The 23052-nt window shown below is 35.6% G+C and overlaps 3 protein-coding genes across 7 annotated transcripts in view; all 3 read right to left on the reverse strand.

Annotated features, from left to right (window-relative positions):
- The window catches only part of LOC141833422 (uncharacterized), a 132461-nt gene extending 126734 nt beyond the window's left edge, over window positions 1-5727 (reverse strand). For 2 of the 5 annotated variants that reach the window (XM_074720858.1, XM_074720857.1), the window contains exons 1-4: window positions 5410-5727; window positions 4130-4277; window positions 3225-3379; window positions 2473-2658 (exon numbers count right to left, since the gene is read on the reverse strand). In XM_074720858.1, coding sequence (XP_074576959.1) covers window positions 2473-2658; window positions 3225-3379; window positions 4130-4277; window positions 5410-5667 — 747 coding nt within the window. In that variant the 5' untranslated portion in view covers window positions 5668-5727. The remainder of the gene's footprint in view (window positions 1-2472; window positions 2659-3224; window positions 3380-4129; window positions 4278-5409) is intronic. The other 3 variants (XM_074720855.1, XM_074720853.1, XM_074720856.1) reach the window with 3 other exon arrangements.
- A 2413-nt stretch (window positions 5728-8140) lies between these two features.
- On the reverse strand, window positions 8141-10491 carry LOC141833593 (endonuclease 2-like). Its single transcript, XM_074721070.1, has 9 exons — window positions 10048-10491; window positions 9730-9904; window positions 9541-9648; window positions 9392-9447; window positions 9232-9315; window positions 9053-9145; window positions 8913-8980; window positions 8450-8523; window positions 8141-8359 (listed from the first exon to the last, which is right to left on the reverse strand). Exons 1-9 carry the CDS (start codon window positions 10162-10164, stop codon window positions 8265-8267), a joined length of 870 nt encoding a protein of 289 aa, XP_074577171.1. The 5' UTR covers window positions 10165-10491; the 3' UTR covers window positions 8141-8264.
- Window positions 10492-11232: 741 nt separating this feature from the next.
- LOC141833594 (protein MAO HUZI 4, chloroplastic) lies at window positions 11233-21191 on the reverse strand. The gene is made up of 6 exons (XM_074721071.1): window positions 21047-21191; window positions 20778-20976; window positions 20096-20196; window positions 19813-19941; window positions 19647-19735; window positions 11233-11694 (listed from the first exon to the last, which is right to left on the reverse strand). Exons 1-6 carry the CDS (start codon window positions 21110-21112, stop codon window positions 11556-11558), a joined length of 723 nt encoding a protein of 240 aa, XP_074577172.1. The 5' UTR covers window positions 21113-21191; the 3' UTR covers window positions 11233-11555.
- Between the last annotated feature and the right edge of the window lie 1861 nt (window positions 21192-23052).

The raw sequence follows: 23052 nt of genomic DNA on the forward strand, positions 1-23052 counted from the left end.
CGCGACTATTTAAGTTTGATTAGATCGAGTATTCCATATCATTGGAACACCTACATTGTTTAGTCATCCAAAGAAAATTTGTGAAGTAAATACTTAGGATTATTATATTTCTACTTTTATATTAGTTTTTTTATTTACGTTGGTGTATTTGGTACAGAATAGGGAATTAATAGTTGGGTGTTTGCAAAGGAAGTTAAGTTTTGTAACTTGGATCGTATTGAGGTAGTTAGGTGTAGATTGGATCCATCAACCTTGAATTCTAATTAATTTTTTAGATTGTGTTATTATTTAACTTAATTTATTTCAAGTCTTTCTAAGTTGTTCCTATACTTATTTTTGTAGATACACATCTAGGGGGAGCACAATGATCTGGTAGAGTTTCAAATACGTACTTGGTGTATATTTGAAGTGGTGTACATTTGAGGTGGGTAAATCTATCCTTCGACTCATTACATATTCCTATACATGGATTAAATGTGTAATAAAAATATTATGCATATGTTGCTATCACTATTCTGAAAAGAGGATTAAAATGATATTAAACTAGTAAAATGGGCTTTAAAAGAAACTATTTTTTTTCTTATTATGTACATGTGGGTGATCATGTAGGGATTAATATGGAAAAAGGTTGTTTTCAAAAGATAATTGTTACTTTAATTACTCCTCATTTGATACATATCTACCATGCTGATTCGTATGTTGATATTCATTTACTTTTTAGATAATATAAACCCTCTACTAATATGCAGTAAAATTAGCAAAACCTTAATTAAAAAAGGTGATTTAGGTTAGTTCCTTAAACCAATCAATGAGTGAACCCAATGTGGAATAAATGTTGCATAAAAAATTTAAAGTGAAACAACATTTGTTACAAATATATACAAAAAATACTAAAAAGTGAAATCTCTAAGCTTATCATTTTACCACAGTAGTTGATTGCTCGACATGGAGATGTGTTAGTGAGGGTTCACCTGTGTTCAGTATTTATTTGTGCAAGGTGTTATATCATTTATCAATGGTAAGGGCTTCAACCCCTATGTTAGAGAATCATTTATACTCCAAGGACTTGCTCTAGTGATTCACTTCTTGGTGAATTTATTAGTGACGATTAAAAGGTGATAATTAAAAATAGATTAATTTGTGATAAAAGATAGTGATAAATAAGAGGAATAAGGTATTATTATTTGGTGATAATTAAAAAAAAAGAATTAACTATATATTAAAATACAGAACTCAAATGGGAAATCCAATGTAAATTATGACATATCTGGTTTCTTGAATTCTTAATAAAGATTAAATTCTTGCACATATTTTTTGTTCACTGCCTAGCAATTTGTGCTTTCTTCCCATATTTCTATAGCTCTAGTTTTGCAAGCAAGGGTTGACTTTAAAGTCCTAACTGGTTTCAACAAGTATATAGAATTGCTCAAAGATCCTTGACTTGCAGGACACCAGGTTTGGTTTTACTTGTTGTACTTATTTTTCATTCGACATTTTGCTAGAATATATTCTTGTTGTACTCTCGTTTAACAAATATATGTGTATATATATTGAACAGCTCCTCCTACTTATTTTGAGTCATTTATGGTTATTTTAGTTTTTATTACATGGCTTCCAATAAGTGGAATGATGTCCTCAGTTGTAACAGATTCACTCCAATATATACATACCTTTGGTAGAAGGAACTATGGAAGTGCAAAAAGAGTGACGAATGTACACTACTAAAGGTACTTTGGATGAGGTTAATTAAAAGCACAAATCTAAGAAAATAGTTATAATTATGAAGAAAAGAAAGATAATCTAACTGGAACCGCATTGGAGAAAAACAAATAGAAAGAGTAAGAAAGATGAAAAAAATGTGTCATTAGCCATCTCACAACCTTAAACCCTTCTTTATGTGCAAAGCCACGGAAGTTTGAACGCTTGAAGAACTAAATTGACTAAGTACACAAGATGCTGGATCAAAACTTAAATCTCCATCCCATGCAGCAAACAAAAAGTAGGAAAAAAATTTAAATTAGGCCCAAAGGACTAAACAGTGAAAAAGGCCTAGATAGGAGCCCCAATTGATGCCAATGGAGCTCTAGTAAATGACTTCTCCTGTCTTGGCCAAAAACAGCTAAAATAAAGTGAAACCATCTAAAAGCTAGCTTGAAATTGGCCTAGTGGCATCTACAGTCATCTATCAATAATTTATAAAACAACTTTACATGGCTAGACAAAGAATCTTCCCCTTATGACAGACGGTTAAATATCAGGAAATTGGCCTAAGTCTTTCACAGATACAGATTTGCTAATGTTAAACTGTTAGCTACAAAGAATCTTCCCATTATGACAGACGGTTTCAATGTTGTGCCAACATGATATCTTATTGAAATAGTACATTATTAAAAGCTTAAATATCAAATCCTTTAAATGCTGATAATTATAAATAAATCTCATAAGTCAACTCAAAAGATGGAATTTCCTTACATCACCATGAAACTGTGAAGAGCATCCAGGATCTACAAGAAGAGCTTCTCCATTAGCAACAAAATTAGATTCTTCTTTTGGTTCATCAAATGCATTATTTGCAACAACTATAACCAGATTTGTTGTGTGAAATGGTTTCGCTGTTCGACTTTTCATTGGGACAATTATGATACCTGGAGGGTACTCCTGATGCAAAACAATATTGTTTGTTAGCTCACCATCCTATCATCTTTTATGCAAGTTAATATATTTAAATAGAGAAGCTGATTATTGGTGAGTGACTCATCTTTTGTGCAAAATTTAAAGCTGATCTAATCTAATCAATATTAACTTGAAAACTTGGACTTTGACAAGCTAGGGATTGCTAAAAATGTTGGATCTTTATGCGGACATAAGTAAATCTCATGGTATCCCTCAGTGCATAGAAGCAGCTTAGGTGGTCTTTTATAACAAAAATGCAAATTAGTAGTCTACATCATCACACAATAGCAATTTTGTCATATTGTCAATAAAACCATATTCTATAAGAGGTCTCAATTATGGAAAATGATAGGATTTGAATTTTGCAACAATTTTCTGCTCTTGGTGTGAAAATTGAGGCATTCATCCAATGAAGGCAAATATGGAAGGGAAAATAAGATTCAGGGTGTCAGATATCAGATGTTAGAGACAATTTGAGAAAATAAAGAAATTTTTTGAACTTTAAATAACTGAGACACCATGAAGATGAGGTAGGTCATAAGAAAAAGAACCTGATAATGCAAGGAACAAACGGCTCTAAAATTTGTAGCATAGTCCAATTTAGAACTAAGTACTGTGAATACATAAGGCCCAACACGAATAGCATTTGGTTTTACTTCCTGAAGCAAACCCAAGGCACTCTCCTTGGCCAACCACCAGCATGACTCTGGAAAAGCATCAGCTTATGTGGTTATATATATTTAAGTTACAAATATAACTTTTTAATGCATATATATAGAAATAATAGATAGAAGACAAGAAAACTGCCAACTACTAGATATATCATCACCTAATAAATACAAACAGCCAACTAATAGATAGCAGACAAGACAATATCATCACCTACATAATAAAGATTATGTTAACTTCTCATTAGTTTCTACCTCCTCTTCATAAAAGAAAAATCAATTTGGAAAATAAAAGGCCATCTATTTTCAAGGATATGTAAGTTCGTTCCCACCATTACCTTTTACCCAGCTCTTATTAATTCATCAACCATTTTGAGAAATCATGAAAAATCTCATGGAAACAAGAATCTACACAGTTTCTGACTGTTGTAAACCGTAAATCTCTAATCAAGGTGTCAGTAACTTCCTCCTTTTACTAAAAATATTTGTAGTCACTTGTTAGCTTCATCGATCAGTATCTTTGTTAGTATGAAGAAGTAATTATTATGTAGGGCAATCCTTTCCAGAATAAGCATAACCATCGAAGCATGCACGAGTCTAGCTCTGGTAACTGTTCAGTAGTTTTGCAAAAAACTATGGTTGCGGTTCAAGAAGTAGGAGAAATTGAGGTGAAAAAAAATTTTGCAAAGTAGATTCTAAAAGTCACCATAGCAATTTCAGATAACAAATATGAACACTCAAGACAAGGATAAATTCCAAGAGTTAATACCACTGTTATTGGCAAATACCTGCAATTATTCCTTCCTTCGATTTCACAAATCCAACTATAAACAATGTATTGATAACAGGTCCTGGACCAAATTCAGGTTCCTTGACATATTTCCATACTGACCATATTCCATCAAATGAGGTCTGCAGATGCACTATGGATAATACCTACATAATAATCAGCATAAAAGAAATGTCTAATTGCATGAAGAGGGAGAAACATGTATAAATTTTTCATGCTAAAATTCTTTTCCATGTCAAATAGGTATATAAGGATATTGCAAGGCACACAAATAATCAATGGCAGAAAACATACGAGAGTTTGTTTCTCCTAAAAGGAGAATGACATAGTTGAAAATTGGCATTGAAGTCAATTAGATAACTAGCACTATAGAAGATTAGCATAGTTAAAATGTCTTACAGAAAATAACTCAATGGACAATTCAATTAGCATAAAAATCTGCAAAATGAATATAGTTAATCATCACCAAACTCATCTGAAAAGCATTTAGCTAAGGAAAAGATAAAAGAGTTTCATAACTAATTTATCAGAATAAAAAATTCCCTTTCCCATGGTTTGATTAGCAAGTAGAAATAACATAACTGTGTGTCACCAGACTCATCTAAAAATTAGCTAGATTAGATCAAGATCTTCATAATTAACCACGAAGGTGCTACCAGCATAAGCATTTCCCCTATCCCCTTGCTGTTTCTTGACTAGCAAACAGCAATATGTCATTAGTGGCCTTCACCTCATTCACAAACAATTAAAACCTTGTTCACCAAATGTTTCGACTATATGTAGAATTTCAGTTAATAAGTAGTAGGACATGCACTGTCCATCATAGATTTAGTGCCCGTTAGAATCAGTAGATAACACATGCTTAACATTCAAGGAGACGTTTTATATCTAACAGCTTTGAAGTGTGACTTTTGGAGGAGAAGCATCGACATCATGATTCTCGTGTCAATAATGTTTATTTGATGAAACTACACGCATTTTGTCATCCCTTTATTGTGGGCGTGCACGGGAGTTCTATGGGTGTTCTTCCACTTCCGCCTCTTAAGCAGTTCTTCACAATGATAGAAACGTGATACAATACACCACGAATCCTCCATTGGTGCCGCAAAATAGATCCTACCATATCTTCGCATCCAAAATAATCACTAATTGCTCTACACCGAAGGCATCAATTTGCCAACAAAAGAAATTTCAAATTCGAAGTTCCTTAAGATTAATTCCATAAAGGATTAGGGACAGGACTAATCACTCTAGAGCAACAAAAGATATAAAATTCACCTGTTCGAGAGAGGAATCTACATCGAACTTTCTCAAATCGAGCTCATTCGAGAGAGAACTGGAGCCCTCGATGACTGTATGCGACCTCCGATCTCCCTCCAAAGGATTCAGAGGCGCCGAGGGCAAGTCCCAGAGTTCGGAGTCTACGAAACCTCGGTACTCCTCTTCCGGTAGAAGTGACGGCGGAGGCTGCCGGACTACGAGGAAATCTTCATCGGAGGGGTTCCTGATCAAGGCCACGAGCCGGTAGCGAGCCATGGCGACGCAGACAACACCGGCAGCAGCTGTGCAAGGCTCGTTGACCTAGTGTAAGCTAAATCGGCCGGGCAGGCCAAGGATATTATTTTGCTTCGCCCTGCACGAGCTAGCTCGGGTTCAAGTTTAAAAAAATACAAAATTTAAAAATATTTTTAAAAAATAAAAAATATTATTATTATTACTCATAAGATGATTTCATATTCATTAATATCATTTCACAGACTTCCATTTAGCACTCGTATTACACACTTTTTGTTTTATATAAGTATTCAATTTATATCAATTAATACTCTATCTTATACACATTGAGTTTAAGAGTGAGTATAATAGGAGCGCCCCATGGCATAGTTGAGTTAATTACGATAGATTAGAATTGTCAAAATGGACAAGGATCAAATCTCAATGAAGTTAAGGCAATGTCCTCTTCCATTGTGATTAACTGCAGCTTCCTGATTTACTTCCTCATAGACGATCATGGGACCGATCGTTGGGGTCGTTGGGATGACAGATTCCACCTTTCGCTGAAGAAGAGTATAATAGAAGCATATACACTTCTATGCTAATTAAGAGTATTTATTTTAAGCAACTGAGATAATAGTATATGGCAAGACACGTTCTCAAGCGCTTTCTAGTTTACTTTGATAATTGATAATAAAGTTTTATAAGATCGACTTGATCATTCAATTTCGATGGATTAATAGATGAATTTTTATTAATAGATGGTTGACATGTGAATACTTCTCGATTTAACTTAATAGTTGGTGAGAAATTTTTATGAAATTTGACCAATCACCTTAGAGTTAATCGATGTACATATTCATTTTGAATTTAATGGATGAATATTTTATGAATTGATTTTTAAATGGGTACAGACTATTTATATATATATATATATTCGTTATTTTTTTCATTTTACTACCATCATAGTTTGTAAAATAGAGTCAGAAATATTTTCCCCTAAGTTCAATTAATACTGTTAACATTATCATCCAGAAGCAACATTAATACTCTATTTATTCCTAAGTATCGATCAAGAAAAGGAATCCAAATGAAAAAATAAAAAATCTCTGAAAAGAAGAAAAAAGAAAAGTAAAAGGGAAAAGAAAAAAAAATTCCCTCAGCTCGTAGCCACGCCAGGAGGCTCACAGGGTCGCCCGCAGCCTCAAGACTGCTCCGTAAATAATTTCTTTATCTCTTTTTTTTTATTTTTTTAATAGTTCAAATGTCTTCTGCACGATCGGCAATAATTCAAATGTCCAAACTTAGCGAAGATAGATGGATTTCTGAATCATCTCCGATTTTAAAATTTATAATACTTTTAGAATCACAAGCCCATATAACAATTTGTATTAGAGCAACAAACGGATTATGTTAGCATAGTATTAAATTTAAGAGTACAAGCTTATTTATAAATAAGAGTATATGTTGTATAAATATAAGATTTTTTATATTTTTAAAGTATAAAACTCATATTAAGATTTATGTTGACGCTATAAACCTTAAAAGCTCGTGATCTCTTAAAATTTGGCCACAAGATAGTTTTTGCAATCAACTTGGCAACCATATTTATAAATTAGCTTGTTGCCAAAATTAGATCTAATGCTCGGCACTTTCATAGCATAGGAATGGTCACAAGTACATTTACAAATTAGTTTTGTCTAATATTTTAGTAGCGTCGTTAAACGGGAGAGGTTAACGTTTGGATTTTGGATTAGGTGGATTAAGCTCAAGATCCATCGCAAAATAAAAAATTTTAAATTAGATTGTGAATTTGGTGGGTTAAATTTTTATTTTTATTTTAAATTTTAAATTTTAAAAAATAAATAAATTTCTCAATCTGCAGACCGACTCATACGGGTTGCTGGCTCAGGCCAATCAATTCACCTGGACTCATCTTAAAATATATTGATAAAATACTAATTCAACTAGGATGGACTAATTCAATGAATCTCACTCAAATTGATAGCTCTATATTTGAGAGACTATAAACTTTTTTTGGGGTTTCTTTTCTTAACATAATTAAGTCATAACATGGGTTTATAAGGCCAAGAATATTTAAAATATTAAATTTATAGCGCTGGAGATAATGAGAAAAAAAAAACAAATGGATTAGGAACCACTAGATTAAGGGATTTTTTAAAAAAAAAATAGCGGTAAAATGACAATTCATAAGCATAGAGAGACATTTTTAAAAAATAGCAAAAATATGAGGGTAAAATGAAATTTTTATAATTTTTTTTACAAAAGTTAATCTATTAGAAATAAAAAAAAAAGCAAAGAGTGTGAGTTAAAATATATTTAAAAAGCATATTACCAATGCCACTGACCTCTCTTTGTTGATCTTTTTTTTTCTCTCTTTTTTTATTGTTCATTTTCTTTAACTGGGAACAAAGGTTATAATTATTACTTTCACATTATTTCTGCAGTGCAAACCAACTTTGGCATACACATACACTTGAAATTTCTACATAACTTAATTTCTGAAACTTAAAATCCTTCAGTAAGCAAAAGAAGGCAACAAACACAGCAATCAAGTTCAGGCTTAGCTTCAGTAGCTTTCTACATTTCATCGATAATAAGCAAATCAAAGGAAACTGTCACTTAAATATGCGATTCAGCGTTGCAGCTAACCTGACTCCACTCTCAGCGAGCCTTAAATTAACAATAGGCAATCTGCTTAAGAAATAATCGTCTGCAGGCAGCATTTTGATGATGATGATTAGCTTTTTAAACCTCAGAATTATATTGTTTATGTTTATGCAAAACATATGTAAAAGCTAACCTTCCAACACAGTGTTGTTTTTGACATCCTTGTATGCCCAGTTGCATGCAGCTTTTATGCTTTCAGATGCATATCTGTGAAATCCATTACAATTTAATGTTACAGCACAAATAGAGGGTATTGTATTGATGATGAAAATGAGATCTTATAGCATTTTATATGTATTTGGATTTTTTTTTTAAAAAAAGTAGAGGATGAAACTTGGCTTCAGGTTGATCTTATATGAGCACCAGTTAAGAACCAAAACTGAAAACATATTATGATGGAAAGTTTTTGTTTGTTTGTCTGCTCTCATTTTGCCTGATTAGGTTTTCTATCCAAACTTTGTAAGAAGTTACTTCCTTAGAATTGCAATCTCTTATCTCGAATGAAATTTATGATTTGGTGGTCATGATTGAGGAGAGTTTCGTGCATTGAGCTGCCCTTTATTCTCTAATGAATACGAAGTGCAAATTCTACTTACACATCAGGGCAAGTGACCTTGTTATTGCTGCATTTCTCCCATTTCACAACTTGATCAGACCACTCTCCCTGATGTTCAAATAAAAACTTTAATCAAAACTAACACAAAAACGTCAAAGAAATCATGGCAAATTAACTTACAGTGATGTTTTGTTTGAGTGCCTCAATAAATTCCTCCACAACATTGTGGTAAAATCGATCTCCTGCTGTCTCAACAATTTCTTTATCCCAGACCTGCATTGCAGCATATATACTAAGCATAGGAAAATTAGTGTGCAAAATGGTGAAAGAGATTTTCAGAAAATAAACCAAAGTCCTACTTTATGGAGCACTGATTTCCTTCTAAACCAACGCACTTCGATCGTATTTCCTCCTCTGTCGGAAGAAAATCCTACATGTAGAGGCTAAACAATTCCAAGTCGACATCAGTTGGTGCAAATAACTGAAGAAAGAAAGCAAGTGAGAAATAGTCTCTTCTACCTGATGGATGTCACCCATAAAGTGAGAAAGGAATAGAAGTGCTTCAGTGAGATTATCTGGATTACAAGTGAAAAAAAGAGAGGAAATGCATTGATTTCTGTAGAAATGAGATCAATATAACATATAAGAAAATATCTTTGATATATTACATTGTGATTCATCGGCAGAGCTTCCATAGGTGAGAAGCTGATTAGTATAATTAGTGATGGCACCTGAGACACACCTCCCTCTCACACCATTTTCATCTTTGCAATCCCCTGTTCATAACTAACATATCGATATCGTATGGACTAGAATAAACACAATGAAAGCATTGTTATGCATTCATGAACACTAACTGTTGTAATTATAAGTGCAAAGATCATCAGGGGTATCACTGTAGTGAAGTTCCGACGACCAGCGGTATCGAAACTTAATGCTATCTGCCCAAGCGCAAAGGGTGCTTAGGTCGTTCTCTGCATAGGCAGGGAGTAGTTCCTTAACTGCTGCTGCTGCTGGCTCACTTAAACGATCCTGAGGGCAATCAAAAGGAAGAAGAAAACAAATTAAGCACCACTTAACTCAGAAAGTAGATACAGTAAATAGACAGGAGAATAAATTTACACACACACACACACACACAAAAAAAAAAGAAAAGAGTGAGAGAGAGTTAGTACTTGAGCAATCTGGCAAATAATCTCGTGGCCATCAATTCCCCATCCATAAGTGAAGGCTGGGAATGCTAAGAGCAGGAAGAAAGAGGCCAGTGTGTGGGACTTGAAGTCGAAGCCCATTTCTGTGATTGCGTTCTACACAAAAGAGGAAGAGATCTGGTGGTTGTGGTCTCAAAGGAGATGAATCCGGTAGATTATATTGCAACACTTTTGAATTCAGTCTTTGTCATAAACACTGAAAGGGAAGGTGGAGCAAGACGAGCAAGAAAGTTAATGCTAAGGCTGCAGTAATTGTATTTTATTTGAATTGCTTTCCCCGATTTCAGTTTGAGGCAAGTAAGGGAAATGGAATACGAATTGGCACAGCAGATTCCAGACGGATTTTGTTCGGTTTATTTTGCTGGTTACGTTGCTCTACTTGGCAGTGTAATAAATGTCTTAATTGCATGTGGATGCGTACCAAGAATATCCTGTTTCTTTGAGTACTAATTGTCATGTAATCTCCTGTCCAGTTTTTTTTTTTTTTTGCCTAATCTGAAGTCTAATTATTTATTATTTTAAAGGTGTGATTCAATATGAATCATTCTATTTGATTTAATTTTTCAATATGCATCAACGTCGTAGATGGGAAATACTAACTTTTATCTGCCTACAGTTTGAATATGTATCAATCAGATCTTCCTCATTAAATGCGAGTCCGTTGCTACAACTGTATCAGTGAGCTCTTTTATAGACTCACTGATAAAAATTAAATTTGAAATAAATGGTTTCTACAGAAAAATGGTATTTCTAGTAGCCCCAATTTGATACAATATCTATCATACTGAGGAAGTGCCATTATCTAGCCATCTCCATGGATGGACATTAAGAGGAGCCATAGTCTCCAAACTCATGTATCGTTGGATATTGTACACTCATCTCCTTAGTCATAGGCAGGAAGCACTAATTAACTCGTGTGTTTGAGGTAGAATGGTGTTCTGGTAGTGCACTGCAGGGGTTAAATATGAGCTGTATTTTTAGCATCGAAGACTTCTTTTGAGCATCTCAAGCATATGGATCATTCCAAAAACATAGATTTCTTTGCCGGTTTTATTGTTATTGTAAGTTCTCCGTGAGCTAGAAGAACCATAGCTAGAAGACTTAGGAGAGTGAGGAGGGGATTGGTAAACTACCTCAGCATAACAAATGTGATCTCACATGTGAACCATTCAATCAAAGGTAGCAGCCATGAGAAGTCCACTGCAATTAGTAATCCTATTTCCTATAATAGCTTTAAAACTACTTTAATTGTTGATGTAATGTTGGATATCGCCTATGTAATTTCAACACTCATCATTTGTTTTTTTTTTTTTACCAAAGAGCGTTTGGTAAAAACGTTTGTTTTTAATTTTAAAATGAATTGGTGCGAGCTGATCAATTTCAGAGACGATGCACTACAACTAATTGCATCAATAACCAAAGTTCCTTTTCTTTAAATCAAAGGTAAACTAGCTCTTGTCCTTGTTCAGCAGTCAATGTGGCTTGTTTGCTGTCTTGGTTAGCAATTTGGTGACAAAATGAGTAAAAACTCCAATGGGACAGAAGAGTAGGCACAAAGAAACTGAATGCCGGGTTTCTACGTTGTTCTTTAAACCGTCATGGAATACCTGCCTGCAGGACAAAGAAAAATTACTACCAGGATGACAACGCTAGCCTAGAACATAAACAATAAAGGGCAATGCATCACCCAAAATATAAGAAGCTTGAAAATAATTTATCAGATTCAAGGAATAAATGGGAGACCTGCAAATGATCCCACAATAGTCAATAGAGAAAAAGAGGAAATTTTATCAAGGGTTGCAAAAGGCTTTCCAAAATCATGGATAAAGAAGACAGGAGCTAATAACTCACGGGAAATTTTATCACAGGAGAGAAATCATAACTTAAGGAAAACAACTATCAGTTTTGAGATTTGCAGCTACTATGTTGTAATGGGCAATTATTTCTATTAATCAAAATTAGAATTATTCTATTTTAAAATTATTTTTCTATTTATTTTTGGTTAGACTAAGTTTAGAATGCCACAGCGGTTACAACACGTCCACTTTGGTGCCAACTTTTGCTACCCTTTGCAATATGAACATCGACATTGCAATTGTGCCTATGATGTTACCAGAAATGTTCTCAGGAAGATGAGGCAGGCAACATAGTTAGGAGGTGACCTTGTTGGTGTTAGTAGTAACCCTAGAGCCAATTATGTGATGATTGACTAAGCACTTTTATATCATATTCTATTATTAATAAAGACAAAGTTTTTTGTTATTATATTTATTTTGTATTTGTGCCAAATAACTAAGTATAATATTATCCTTGGGTAGCTAGTTCTAATCTATATCATATCGCTTGTTTGAATCGATAGTGAGATGATGTAGAGAACACTACTCTTAATCATTCCTAGTCAAACATTAATATTCAGGGACAACGTTAATGCGTTGAAACTAACATGTGGGTCAACTGGATGATTTGAGCTCACAAGTCATGGATATAGAATATCGAATTGACACATAGGTATACATTAGAGAATGTATATTGAATTGACCCACAATGAAAAAGTTTCATAGATTATTATATGAGTGTTATAAACTTTCTCATGTGACTATTAGTATGAATAGTTCTTAGATCTGAAGTCACTACGGTTTCCTACATAAGGAGTTATATACTTTGGTATCGTTAAACATCACCCGTAATAGGATGGACTATAAAGGCGATCACTGGGTATATAACAAATTATGCCGAGGGATGTGAGTGATGTAGATGGGATCTATCCCTCCCATACAACGGGAGTGATATCTTACGACCTCTTGATAGAGTAGGACTACGAAATGCATGACCATGCTCAAATGAGTCAATATGAGATATTGAACTCATTTGCTTGAGTGAGTCTACTTGAGGATCAAAAAACATAAAGATTGATAAGAGAATGACACAGTCTATGTCTCATTGATCAATCTAGATATCGAGGATAGAAGGATATGATCATATATTATCATAGTCACGGAGATTATGTCGGATCTCGACATTCTTATCACTTAGGTAACAACGATGCATTGCTAGATGTCACTCATTGTTTATATTTCTAAAATGGTTTTAGGGAAGAACCTATTGGGTCACACACAAATAATACTCTATTTGGAGATGAGTTCATTTTAGTTTGACTAAATGAACAATTAAGCTCATTGTGTAACACCCCGTAAATTCATTTTAGACTTTATAAATGTTTTAAAATAGGGTTTTAATATTTATAAATGCTTAGAATAATTTTAGAAATTTTATAGAATTTTTCTAGAATTTTTAGAATTTTTCCCAAAAGAAATTGGAAAATGGGTAAAAAGATACATAGCCGAGATTCGAACCCAAGACCTTTATGCAGATATAAGCCTTAAGCAGTTTGTGCTAGCCAGGAGCCCCAACAAGGGTATGCTTAAAGGAATAGGAAGCGAATTAATGTTATATGTGATAAACGGCGAAAATACCCCTTAGTATAAATATGATAAGTTAAAGAGGTAATTAGTTTTCCACGACCTAAAATCCTCTCCCAGCCGTCGCCGTCGCCTCCTTGGGCGAAAAACACCAAAGAGAAGCTAGGAACCCTATGTGGCCGGCCAAGGAAGGGATTTTCTGAGGGTCTCTTCGTGGATTCGCGTTCCCGACGACGAGGAGAACGAGTAGGCGCGAACGGGTCGTAGAGATCGCGAGTTTCTAAGAGTCTAGAGAGAGATCTTCGTCTGTAAGTCCAAGAACGCAAGGTAAGTACTGCTCACCTGCAGTAAGAGTAGTTTCGAAGTCGTTTTCATGCTTTTAGAATTTATTTGGCATGTTTCTTGTTTTTAAGATTTATTAGAAATCTCTATTCCAAGTTTAAGCATGAAATCTCAGTTTTTAAGCATAGAAATTATATTATATGATCAAAAGCATGTTTTATCATTATATGATCATATTATAAGAAAGTTACAAGGCCGAGGCCTTCCAAGAATCTCTAATCCAAGGATTTAGAGGTTTAGGCATACCAAGTGTTTGAAGAAATGCCAAGTATTGTAGAAAAGAAAAAGATATTAAGTATTTTACTTTGAAAAGGCTAGTACCCGACTTCCGAGGTTGTCGTAAAACAAATCCAGGTGACCAATTCCGAGGTCTTGGCCCTGGTAGGACCGAGGTCCTTACCCTCTTAGGATTGGTGGCTCGCTACCCCAATCTCTATTAGGGAGCGCGCTTTGGTACTACGCCTGGGCCCAAGAGAAAGTTGATTACTATTTTGAAGTATAAGTTTTAAGTATTCAAGACAAGTAAAGCAAGTTTTTGTAATAAGTTTTTATAAAAGTTTCAAGTTTCAGCAAGTTTAGTTAAGAAAGAGTATCATCTGCAATTTCCTGTTATGTAATGAGAATCTTTAGTAATTGCAGGATATTATAGCTTGAGCATGAAAGATCACATGTTTTATGTTTTAAGAGTTTCAAAGCATGGAAAAGTTTCTTATCATGAGCATGTAGTTTTCATACTTTCCGTATACATATGCACATCTCAGTTTTTGTGAGCTAGATAGTACTTACTAAGCTATCCGCTTATAGTTGCATTTCCTCTTACTGCAGACAAAGGAAAAGAAAAGCAAATGTGAAGGAAGACGACAAGGGGATGCGTGGTGGTGTGTGTGGTGCCTGGACTATGGAAAGCCTTGGGAATTTGCTAAGAGCAAATTAAGATATTAAATTACTAAGAGAACTTAGAGATTTTACTGTTATGCATTGTTAAGAAAATCTTGTGAATTGTTAGTTTTCAGTCGTTAGATTTCTATTTGGTATTTCCATTGCTAATAATCAATAAGATTAGTTCTGGTTAGTATTAGTAACATATTGTGATTCCATGTCTTTTCAATAAATATTCATGTAATTACAAAGCAATGACATGAACCAATGCATGAACATGTTTTTAATATTGCTACTTTTTAATATTCTTGGCACATGAAACATAGGATTTGATACTTTGTGTTTAGATTAGTTTTAAAGAGTTTAAGAAGTTCATTTATAATCCTATGCATGCCATTATAGATAGAAATGCTTTAGGTTATTTTAGAACTAATAGTTAGGTGTATAAATGAGCATGCTAGAAAAGTTTCCGCACAAGTTAGAGAAATTTTAAATTATGGTTAAATTAGAGTAGCATTGCAAGTAACAAAGTAAGTAAAGTAAGTAAGTAACCCCGCTCTTAGAAAGCCAGAAGGGCGGGCGTTACATCTAGGATGAAATTTGATAGTTTAGTACAAATTATGGATAAGTGTTTCCACATTCTGAAGTGATAGAATTTGAACCTTCAAGTTTGTGATTTGACCCAATGCATTTTATCAATTGATGTTAGTGTGATCTCCAACTTCATCCAATGATATTAGAAACACTTAGAATTCCAACAAATGGTATTAACAATGAGGTTAAAAGATCTAAGAGTGGTGCAATTAGAGCTTAATAGTGGGTAAAACAATCAACACAACAGACACTTAGATCATCTATGGATGTTAAGGTCTTTAGTAGGCATTAGAGGATTTTTTATTTAAAAATTCCCTAGAAGTTTTATTTTGTCTTTATTGTGATCGAGGATATCAAATTTATAAGTAGAGTTGGTGGGGTATTTAGCAAAACAAAGTGTAAGCAACCATACACAAGAGGTTTGAAGACTTATACAACAACAACAACCAAATATTATCCCACTAGGTAGGGTTGGTTAGGTTTGAAGAATTATGAAGGCAAAAATAGTCAAGTACTATCAAATTGAGTCTTGCAAATAATGTCCTCAATATGGCAACTAGTGAGAGTACAACACAAGGCATTATGAGTGAAGGCTCATTAGATGGCCAAAAATATCCTTTACTAGGTTAATCTCAAGACAAGCTTGTATAGGTAACACATTACAAATAACTAGGGTCTTGTGAATGAGTTTACCTAGTTGAGGGATAAAACCTCATATGGTGACTTGGCCAAATGTTTATTACCTTACTGATTCATTTGATTATTTCATGGAGACTCAGTTGACAAAAGAGGCATAACTAGTGTCTTATGAATGAGTTGACAAGGTAAGGGAGAAGATCTTAACTAATTATATATTAGCTTACTATCTGATTCATTTGATCTTTTTATGGAGAATCTCTTAGTTGATAAGAGAGACAAGGTAGCTCTATAAGAAATGACAAATGAAGCTTTGCATATGTTACTTAAAGAAGCTTAAAGGAATGATAAAACTACCGTTTCAAATTTGAATTGAAGTGCAAAAGTTACTCATGTCAAGGGCACGAAGCAATAGTTATGAGGCAAGAAGTTCAAATAGACTTAAAGTTAAATCTTTGAAGGATGTTCAATACTATAGGTGCAAAATTGTAAAATCATCATACATGGAGAAGAAGACAGAGAGCAGTGTGTAGACAATCAAATTAGAGGATGTTGTTTCACTTTTCATCAAGGAAAAGCATGCACTTTGCACAACTTGGTACTTTAATTTAGCTTGTGCGATGCATGTTTGCAGTAGGAAGGATTTGTTTGAGACATTTAATGTAGGTGCAACTAAAATAAGTCTGAGAGATACTCAGAGGTGGAGACCCATGGATGTTGCTAAAGTTAGCCTAAATTTACCTAGAGGAGCACGATTCATATAAGCACAAACACCCTTTGTCCTAAAGATGAGGAGGAATCTGTAATTTAGCTTGTGCAATGCATGTTTGCACTAGGAAGGATTTGTTAAAAGACATTTAATGTAGGTGCAACTAAAATAAGTCTGAGAGATACTCGAAGGTGGAGGCCCATGGATGTTGATAAACTTAGTCTAACTTTACCTAGAGGATCACAATACATATAAGCACAAACACCCCTTTGTCCTAAAGATAAGGAAGAATCTGATTTTATCGAATTGTTTAATGAAAGACGTACCATTACAAGTCAACTAATAGAGTTCTAAAGGTAGCTTGTGGTAGAAAAATATGTGGCAAGGTTATAGAAAGGTCAGTAATGTCTGAAGACATCCCAAGACATAATATGGTCAGCATGAGTAGACAATGCATCTCAAGACAACTGACAGATAAATGAGCAAATCTGCTAGTTATTTATATGTGGAGAGATTCATAGCATCTCCCTCTATCATTTAGCATGTCATCGTCCAAATCAATTTTGTGCACAAAATTCGACTAAAGTGTCGTTAGAAATATGGATCAGATAACTAGCATGTATAGTGATGGAGATAGCCGAGAAGCAAAGGACCTCTCCAAATTACAACTTAGATTATTATGGAGCAATGGAATATCATCTCGATACGGTGGTTTTTGAGTTCAGCAAATTGAGTTGCTCAGGCCTAGTTTGACTCCCTAAATGACCTAGTTTTAGGTTAACTTTGCATAATTATAGCCAAGATAACCTGGGAAAGCATATTTAGAGCATTTAAAGCTTTTCTAAAGTTTTCTTTTTAAGGATTTGGAAACTTAGTGCTCCATATTTTCTCGACAATGGAGCATTCTGGAGCCTAAGAGATGCCATAAGGTGTGTTTAAAGGCAATGTGACCATATTGCTCATAGAGAAGACGAGTTTTTCTTCTTGAGAAGAGCTTTTAGTGTCTGAGAGCACTAAATGTGAGGTTTTTCATTGTTTCTCCATTGATGCTAATTAAGTCTAGGATTGATTGAGAGATATTTTGTACAAGTTGTAGACACAAGTTTATCAAAAATTTAGTGTACTTTTCTTTCATATATTATAGTGGCTCTTTTTTTCTGGAATAGACTTTTGCAGAATCGGGTTTAAATTGTTTTATTTTTTTCTTATGTCTTTATGTTTTTCTACCAAAGGAGAGAAAGGCCCAACTACACGACCTTAAAGGTGGAGGTGATTAGGTATTCAAGAGAGACAGACTACAATCTGCAATTGTGTAGCTTAAGGCAATGATTTCTAACAAATAGTGCTAAAGCAATTCTTGACCTCATCCAATAATATAAAAGGTAGTTGTGATCCCAACAAGGCACGACACTTGGCCATTACATGTATGATCTACTTGATTTGGCAAACTCGCAATCGATGCCAATATGAGGGAGGGGTCCCGAGCATAGAGAGGATGTTCATGATATGCAAGTGTGTAGCTTAAGGCAATGATTTCTAACAAATAGTGCCAAAGCAATTCTTGACCTCATCCAATAATATCAAAGGTAGTTGTGATCCCAATAAGGCACGACACTTGGGCATTACATGCATGATCTACTTGATTTGGCAAACTTGCAATTGATGCCAATATGAGGGAGGGGTCCCAAGCATAGCAAGGATGTTCACGAAGGTTCAAACACATGTTTTTAGATTTTTGAGTGCTCCCCATGTAAGATCATGACAACTTCTTAACACAATTTACCTTTATAAAAAAAAAGGTAGTTGTGATCCCAACGGTTCTGGCCTACTTCACCTACTAAGCCAATAGCATTATGTAGTCATGTTTGTTCAACTACTTGGGTATGCAAGACTACATCATTAATATTTAATTTAAATCATTTTTTGTCAACGTTTCTTTTTCTTTTTGATACCCTAAAGCATTTTCACTTTAATTGATTCACCTCTTTTAACCATAGAATCTATTGGTCTGTTTATTCATCTTAGTCTATATACCTATAAAAATAAGAAATATCTCAATTTTATGGTCAATGAATTTAATATTACATAAAGAACATCTTGGAAAGATATATTATTACACAATATTATAGTATACATACGTATATATATGTACTCCAAAATGCATAAAGGATTGAATAATTATTACAAAATAGACCTAAATAATGCTTAATTGAGTTTAATATATTGAATTGGTTCAATAGTATCTAAAATGAGTTTCATGGGTACAGGAAAGTTTTACTGATTAGGGTTAGTTTGGGGTTTGAATTATGGATTTCTAGTATGAATTGGATCATTTTTAATTTAACTAAATTTAATTTTGAATAAACTAATTTTGATCTAGAAATAACAAGATGAGAGAGATTACTACTGATCAACTCCTCTCCTCGTCATCTTCATGTCCATGTGAGACTAAATGAGTGAGAGAGAGAGAGTGATCAAATATCAACGAATGAAGGGCAAAGGACAATATGATCAGAATGCTTTAGCAATGATCATACAAGGTCACAAGTGTAAGAAGCACAGAGAGAGAGAGATGAGGAGCAATGATAAATTTAGAGGACCATAGAACAAAAAGATGAAGAGGAAAAAGAAGATGAATAAAAGAAGGAAGAATACCTAATAGCCAAATATGGGCTATAGAAGGTTGATATTGTGCAGCATGAGAAGAACATATAACATTTTGCTAATGCCTGCTTGGTTTGGGTACAACCCACAGGCAGAATAATACATTTTGCCAAATGGGATTCTTGATTAAAATTCTAAACAGTGCATGTATCCAAGGTTTCAAAGTGCATATGCATATACGGTATATCATCGTAGTCCTACGAGTGGACTTTTTTACTCCCTTCTACTGCAATATTATATAAGAATATGTGCTATTTAGAGTGATTTTTGTTGATTTGACCAGAACATAATGGGGGAAAGGTAGAAGTTTGAAGTAAGACCTTGCAGCAAAAAGATCTACAGCCAACAAATGAATCCATGCTGAAGCCACAGTAAGTTCATTGGTGAACATTCTTGCTATTCCAGCCAGCTGAAGATATCATAAAAAAATATTACAAGATGCCGAAGGTAGCAATACTCATAGCTTAGTTTAGCCTGGGTACTAACCTCTGGCAGCCAATATTTACTAGCAAACATCATCCTTAATAAGTCTGGAGTCCATGACAAATACAGAAGATACGCATATAGAACTCCAAGGGCAACATATGGCAGACTGCTCTCCATAGTTCTTTTAGTCTAAAGACAATAGATTGGGCAAAAGCATCAGATGCAATAAAATAAGCATTTATCCCACTTACTCATGCTCAAACCAAATCATATTCACTAAAATCCACCATTCTCACACTCTAGCTAAGTCATATTCACTAAAGCTATGTAAAGTATTACTCACAACTGCAGCATTAGGAGCCACAACCATCAAAGTGTAGAAGGGAAGAACAGAAACTGTGCCCCAAGTGAAAGCATTGCTAGCAATTTCAGCACTTGTAAGCCCTGAAATGAGCATATTCTCCAGTCACTGCGTTGAAGTTTAGATAAAATCTACAGCATGAATCTAATCCAGCGTAAGAAACCATAATTCTCTATACGCGAAAATTTTCTTTACTAATATCAATAAAAAGTAAGAGGCACAGATGGCAATGCTAAATTGGAGGGAGGATAAAATCCATAAGAGTTAACCTCAAACAGTTGGGGCTAGCACATGTTGATGTCAAAAAAAAAAAACGAAATACATAAAAGTTGGAGATTTTGATAAAAAAGTGATATCCATGAAAGAAAGATGACATTGTTTAACGAGCGGAATTTTTCTATGTTAAGGTAGAAGTCATCGCCCATTGGCATTCATGTCACACTCACAAGCTCAAGCGAAGCAAAGATAAAATTTGCCCTACTCAGACCTCTATACCTCTGATCAATGCAAGATGTCGATTAATGTATGATCAAAACAGGCCATGACAGCATAAGAAAAAGAGAATTCTTCTACCGCACTAGAATCACATGTATAAAAATGCAATCTAAATGTTCCACAATGATTGATGTACGCACGACTAAAATCAAAGGGGCAAGGAATTTACAACTCGCAGTCGGGCGAAACACTGTTTTCCTTCGAGCGAATCCTGAAGCCGTGGGCTGGTATGGGATTCTGGATCCGCCAACGAAACTCCAGCCACCTTGATGCCCGGTGCGCAGATCTACACCACTAAGCGACCCACTGCTCGCTCTCGTACCAGAGGATCTCCGATCGATCGAGAGACAATCTCTCGGCGATAAGACCTACAAGACAGAAATGCCAAGTCTCAGCTGTACAAATCCGAAACTAGGTAAGGCAACCCGAAAAGCAGACCCGACGGAGAGAAGGTGCACGGGGAGGAACAAGAAGGGCGCCGCAAGAGCCGAGGAGGAGGGACATCTTCTTCGCCCTTTCCGCGTGGGAGGGAGGAGGAGCGAGACGAGTGAGAGAGCGAGGGAGGCTGCCGTCTCCCCATCGCTTTGCGGGGGCTCCTAAAATAATGCTACGGCGACACGCGAACGTGAGACTTTGAGCGACTGCGGAGGGAGAGCGGAGCCAGTGTTTTTTATTTTTGAAATTCTCCTCCAATCGCTGACAGACAGCTAAGTGGAAGTGCGGTGCGCAATGAGAAAAAAAATGATAATTTCAATAGCCATATCTCTGGGGTGGTCGGTTCGGTCCCACAGAAATTTCTCACTGATCACTAGGGTAAATCGAGAAGCGCATACGGCGACCAATCCAGATGCCCAATATCTTTTAATTGCGTTCCCTATTTGGAGGAAAATTCTTACAAATATGCCGTAGCTAAGGATCGAACTGCGAGTCCCTAAGTTACAATCTGGATGTCCTATCGTTACATCATTGCTCCGGGGACGCGGTGCGCACTGAGGTGGTGCGTGTTGCGAGCTGCGTCAGGTGCATAGGCTTCCGATTAGATGAGGCTTGAGTGTGGGACAAGGAGTTTGTGAAGGTAACGGGATGTGAATTCCGTGGACGACAGCTCAACGTATGAGGTGAAGTGCGTGCACGTTTTGGTGTTGCGTACTGCTCGCTTAGACACCAATAAAAACCAAAATTGGATGGGAAAGAAGCCGCCCCACTGGCTATGTTTTAGTCAGTGGATCGGCATGTGCTTCTTGATGGAGACAAGGGTGTCGCTGTGGCATGTGCTTCTTCTTGGATGGCATCCAATCCAATGAACTTATCTTTCTTTTCTTCTGTACTAAAACAATGAACTTCTGTTTTAATGAGTACCTTTTTGCTGAATGGTTGAATAGAATTCTTGATTATGTATCTAGATTTTTTATATAGAATGCTTGCTCTATAATTTATTTATTTTTCTAAAGCTCACTTCGATCTTTAATGAACAACTCTAAATTCACTTCTCCCTTTCTCCTCCGATCTTTACATTGACTTGGAGTATATGTTTTGGCCAAACCTATTACACAAACATAATATGATCAAATTTCACAACTGAGCCCTTAGTTGTATTCATAAAGTCTATGGAGTTATTCAACGCTCTTAGTCATATTGTCCGAGTCTTAGAAGGTTGTTTCGATTGGATGTTATGGACGGTCAAATTATTAGTTAATAGATCTCCAACTCACACATCGTTGCTTCTGCCGATGAAGGGACTTGAGAAGAAGCTAAATGAATGGATTAGCTGGGTGTCGGGATTCCCAGCAAGCCACTTCGACACTCAAATCAGTATTGATAAAAGAAGAGAAAGAACAAGATGTATGTGTAATTGCTGACCTCGTGGAGAGAGACTTTTCATACATGTGGGAGAGTTTATATACTTACGAGAAGGAATATCCACGTCAGTTTGGGGACAGACCTCTGTCGGGGCTGAGGAGACCAGTTCTAACGATTGCTGACAGAGGGCTCCGACATGAGGCATCTGGGGGACTAATTCTGCCAACCTTAGAACCCCTCTGTGACTCAACAGTTGCTAATTATTCTTTCTTTTTGGTTGTATGTGCAGACATGAGGGGGATTCAGGGAACCAAACTTGACAACCTCGTAACCATCCTGACCCCTTGGCAGGGCTTGCACGTTTAAGGGATTTTGGCAGCTTCTGTGGGAGGCGGAGGTGGTGGTCAAGATGAGGTGTGTGGAGATGGAGGTGGCCGAGAGACTGAGATGGTCAAGATTGGGATGACTGAGAAGCCCAGATGGCTTAGGTCAGGATGGTTGAAAGGTTGAGATAACCCAGAGACCGAGATGGCTCGGGTCGGAATGGCCGAGAGGCCGAGCTGACCAAGAGACTGAGATGGCTTGGGTCAGGATGACCAAGAGGCCGAGATGACTAAGAGACCGAGATAGCTTGGGTCGGAATG

Source organism: Curcuma longa, chromosome 8, assembly GCF_044706935.1.
Source record: "Curcuma longa cultivar G26 ecotype Majalengka, Jawa Barat chromosome 8, ITB_CL_G26_1.1, whole genome shotgun sequence".
In the NCBI taxonomy this organism is placed as follows: domain Eukaryota; kingdom Viridiplantae; phylum Streptophyta; class Magnoliopsida; order Zingiberales; family Zingiberaceae; genus Curcuma; species Curcuma longa.

Excerpts from the sequence above, each read along its gene's own strand:
- LOC141833593 (XM_074721070.1), bottom strand. The coding sequence starts at position 10,164 with ATGGGCTTCGACTTCAAGTCCCACACACTGGCCTCTTTCTTCCTGCTC. Across the intron at positions 9,905-10,047 it reads TTATTTGCCAGATTGCTCAA|GATCGTTTAAGTGAGCCAGC; the intron begins GTACTAACTCTC and ends GATTGCCCTCAG. Across the intron at positions 8,524-8,912 it reads AAGGTCACTTGCCCTGATGT|ATATGCATCTGAAAGCATAA; the intron begins GTAAGTAGAATT and ends TGGATTTCACAG.
- LOC141833594 (XM_074721071.1), bottom strand. The coding sequence starts at position 21,112 with ATGTCCCTCCTCCTCGGCTCTTGCGGCGCCCTTCTTGTTCCTCCCCGT. Across the intron at positions 19,942-20,095 it reads TGGCTCCTAATGCTGCAGTT|ACTAAAAGAACTATGGAGAG; the intron begins GTGAGTAATACT and ends TATTGTCTTTAG. Across the intron at positions 11,695-19,646 it reads GTAGATCTTTTTGCTGCAAG|GCAGGTATTCCATGACGGTT; the intron begins GTCTTACTTCAA and ends TTTGTCCTGCAG.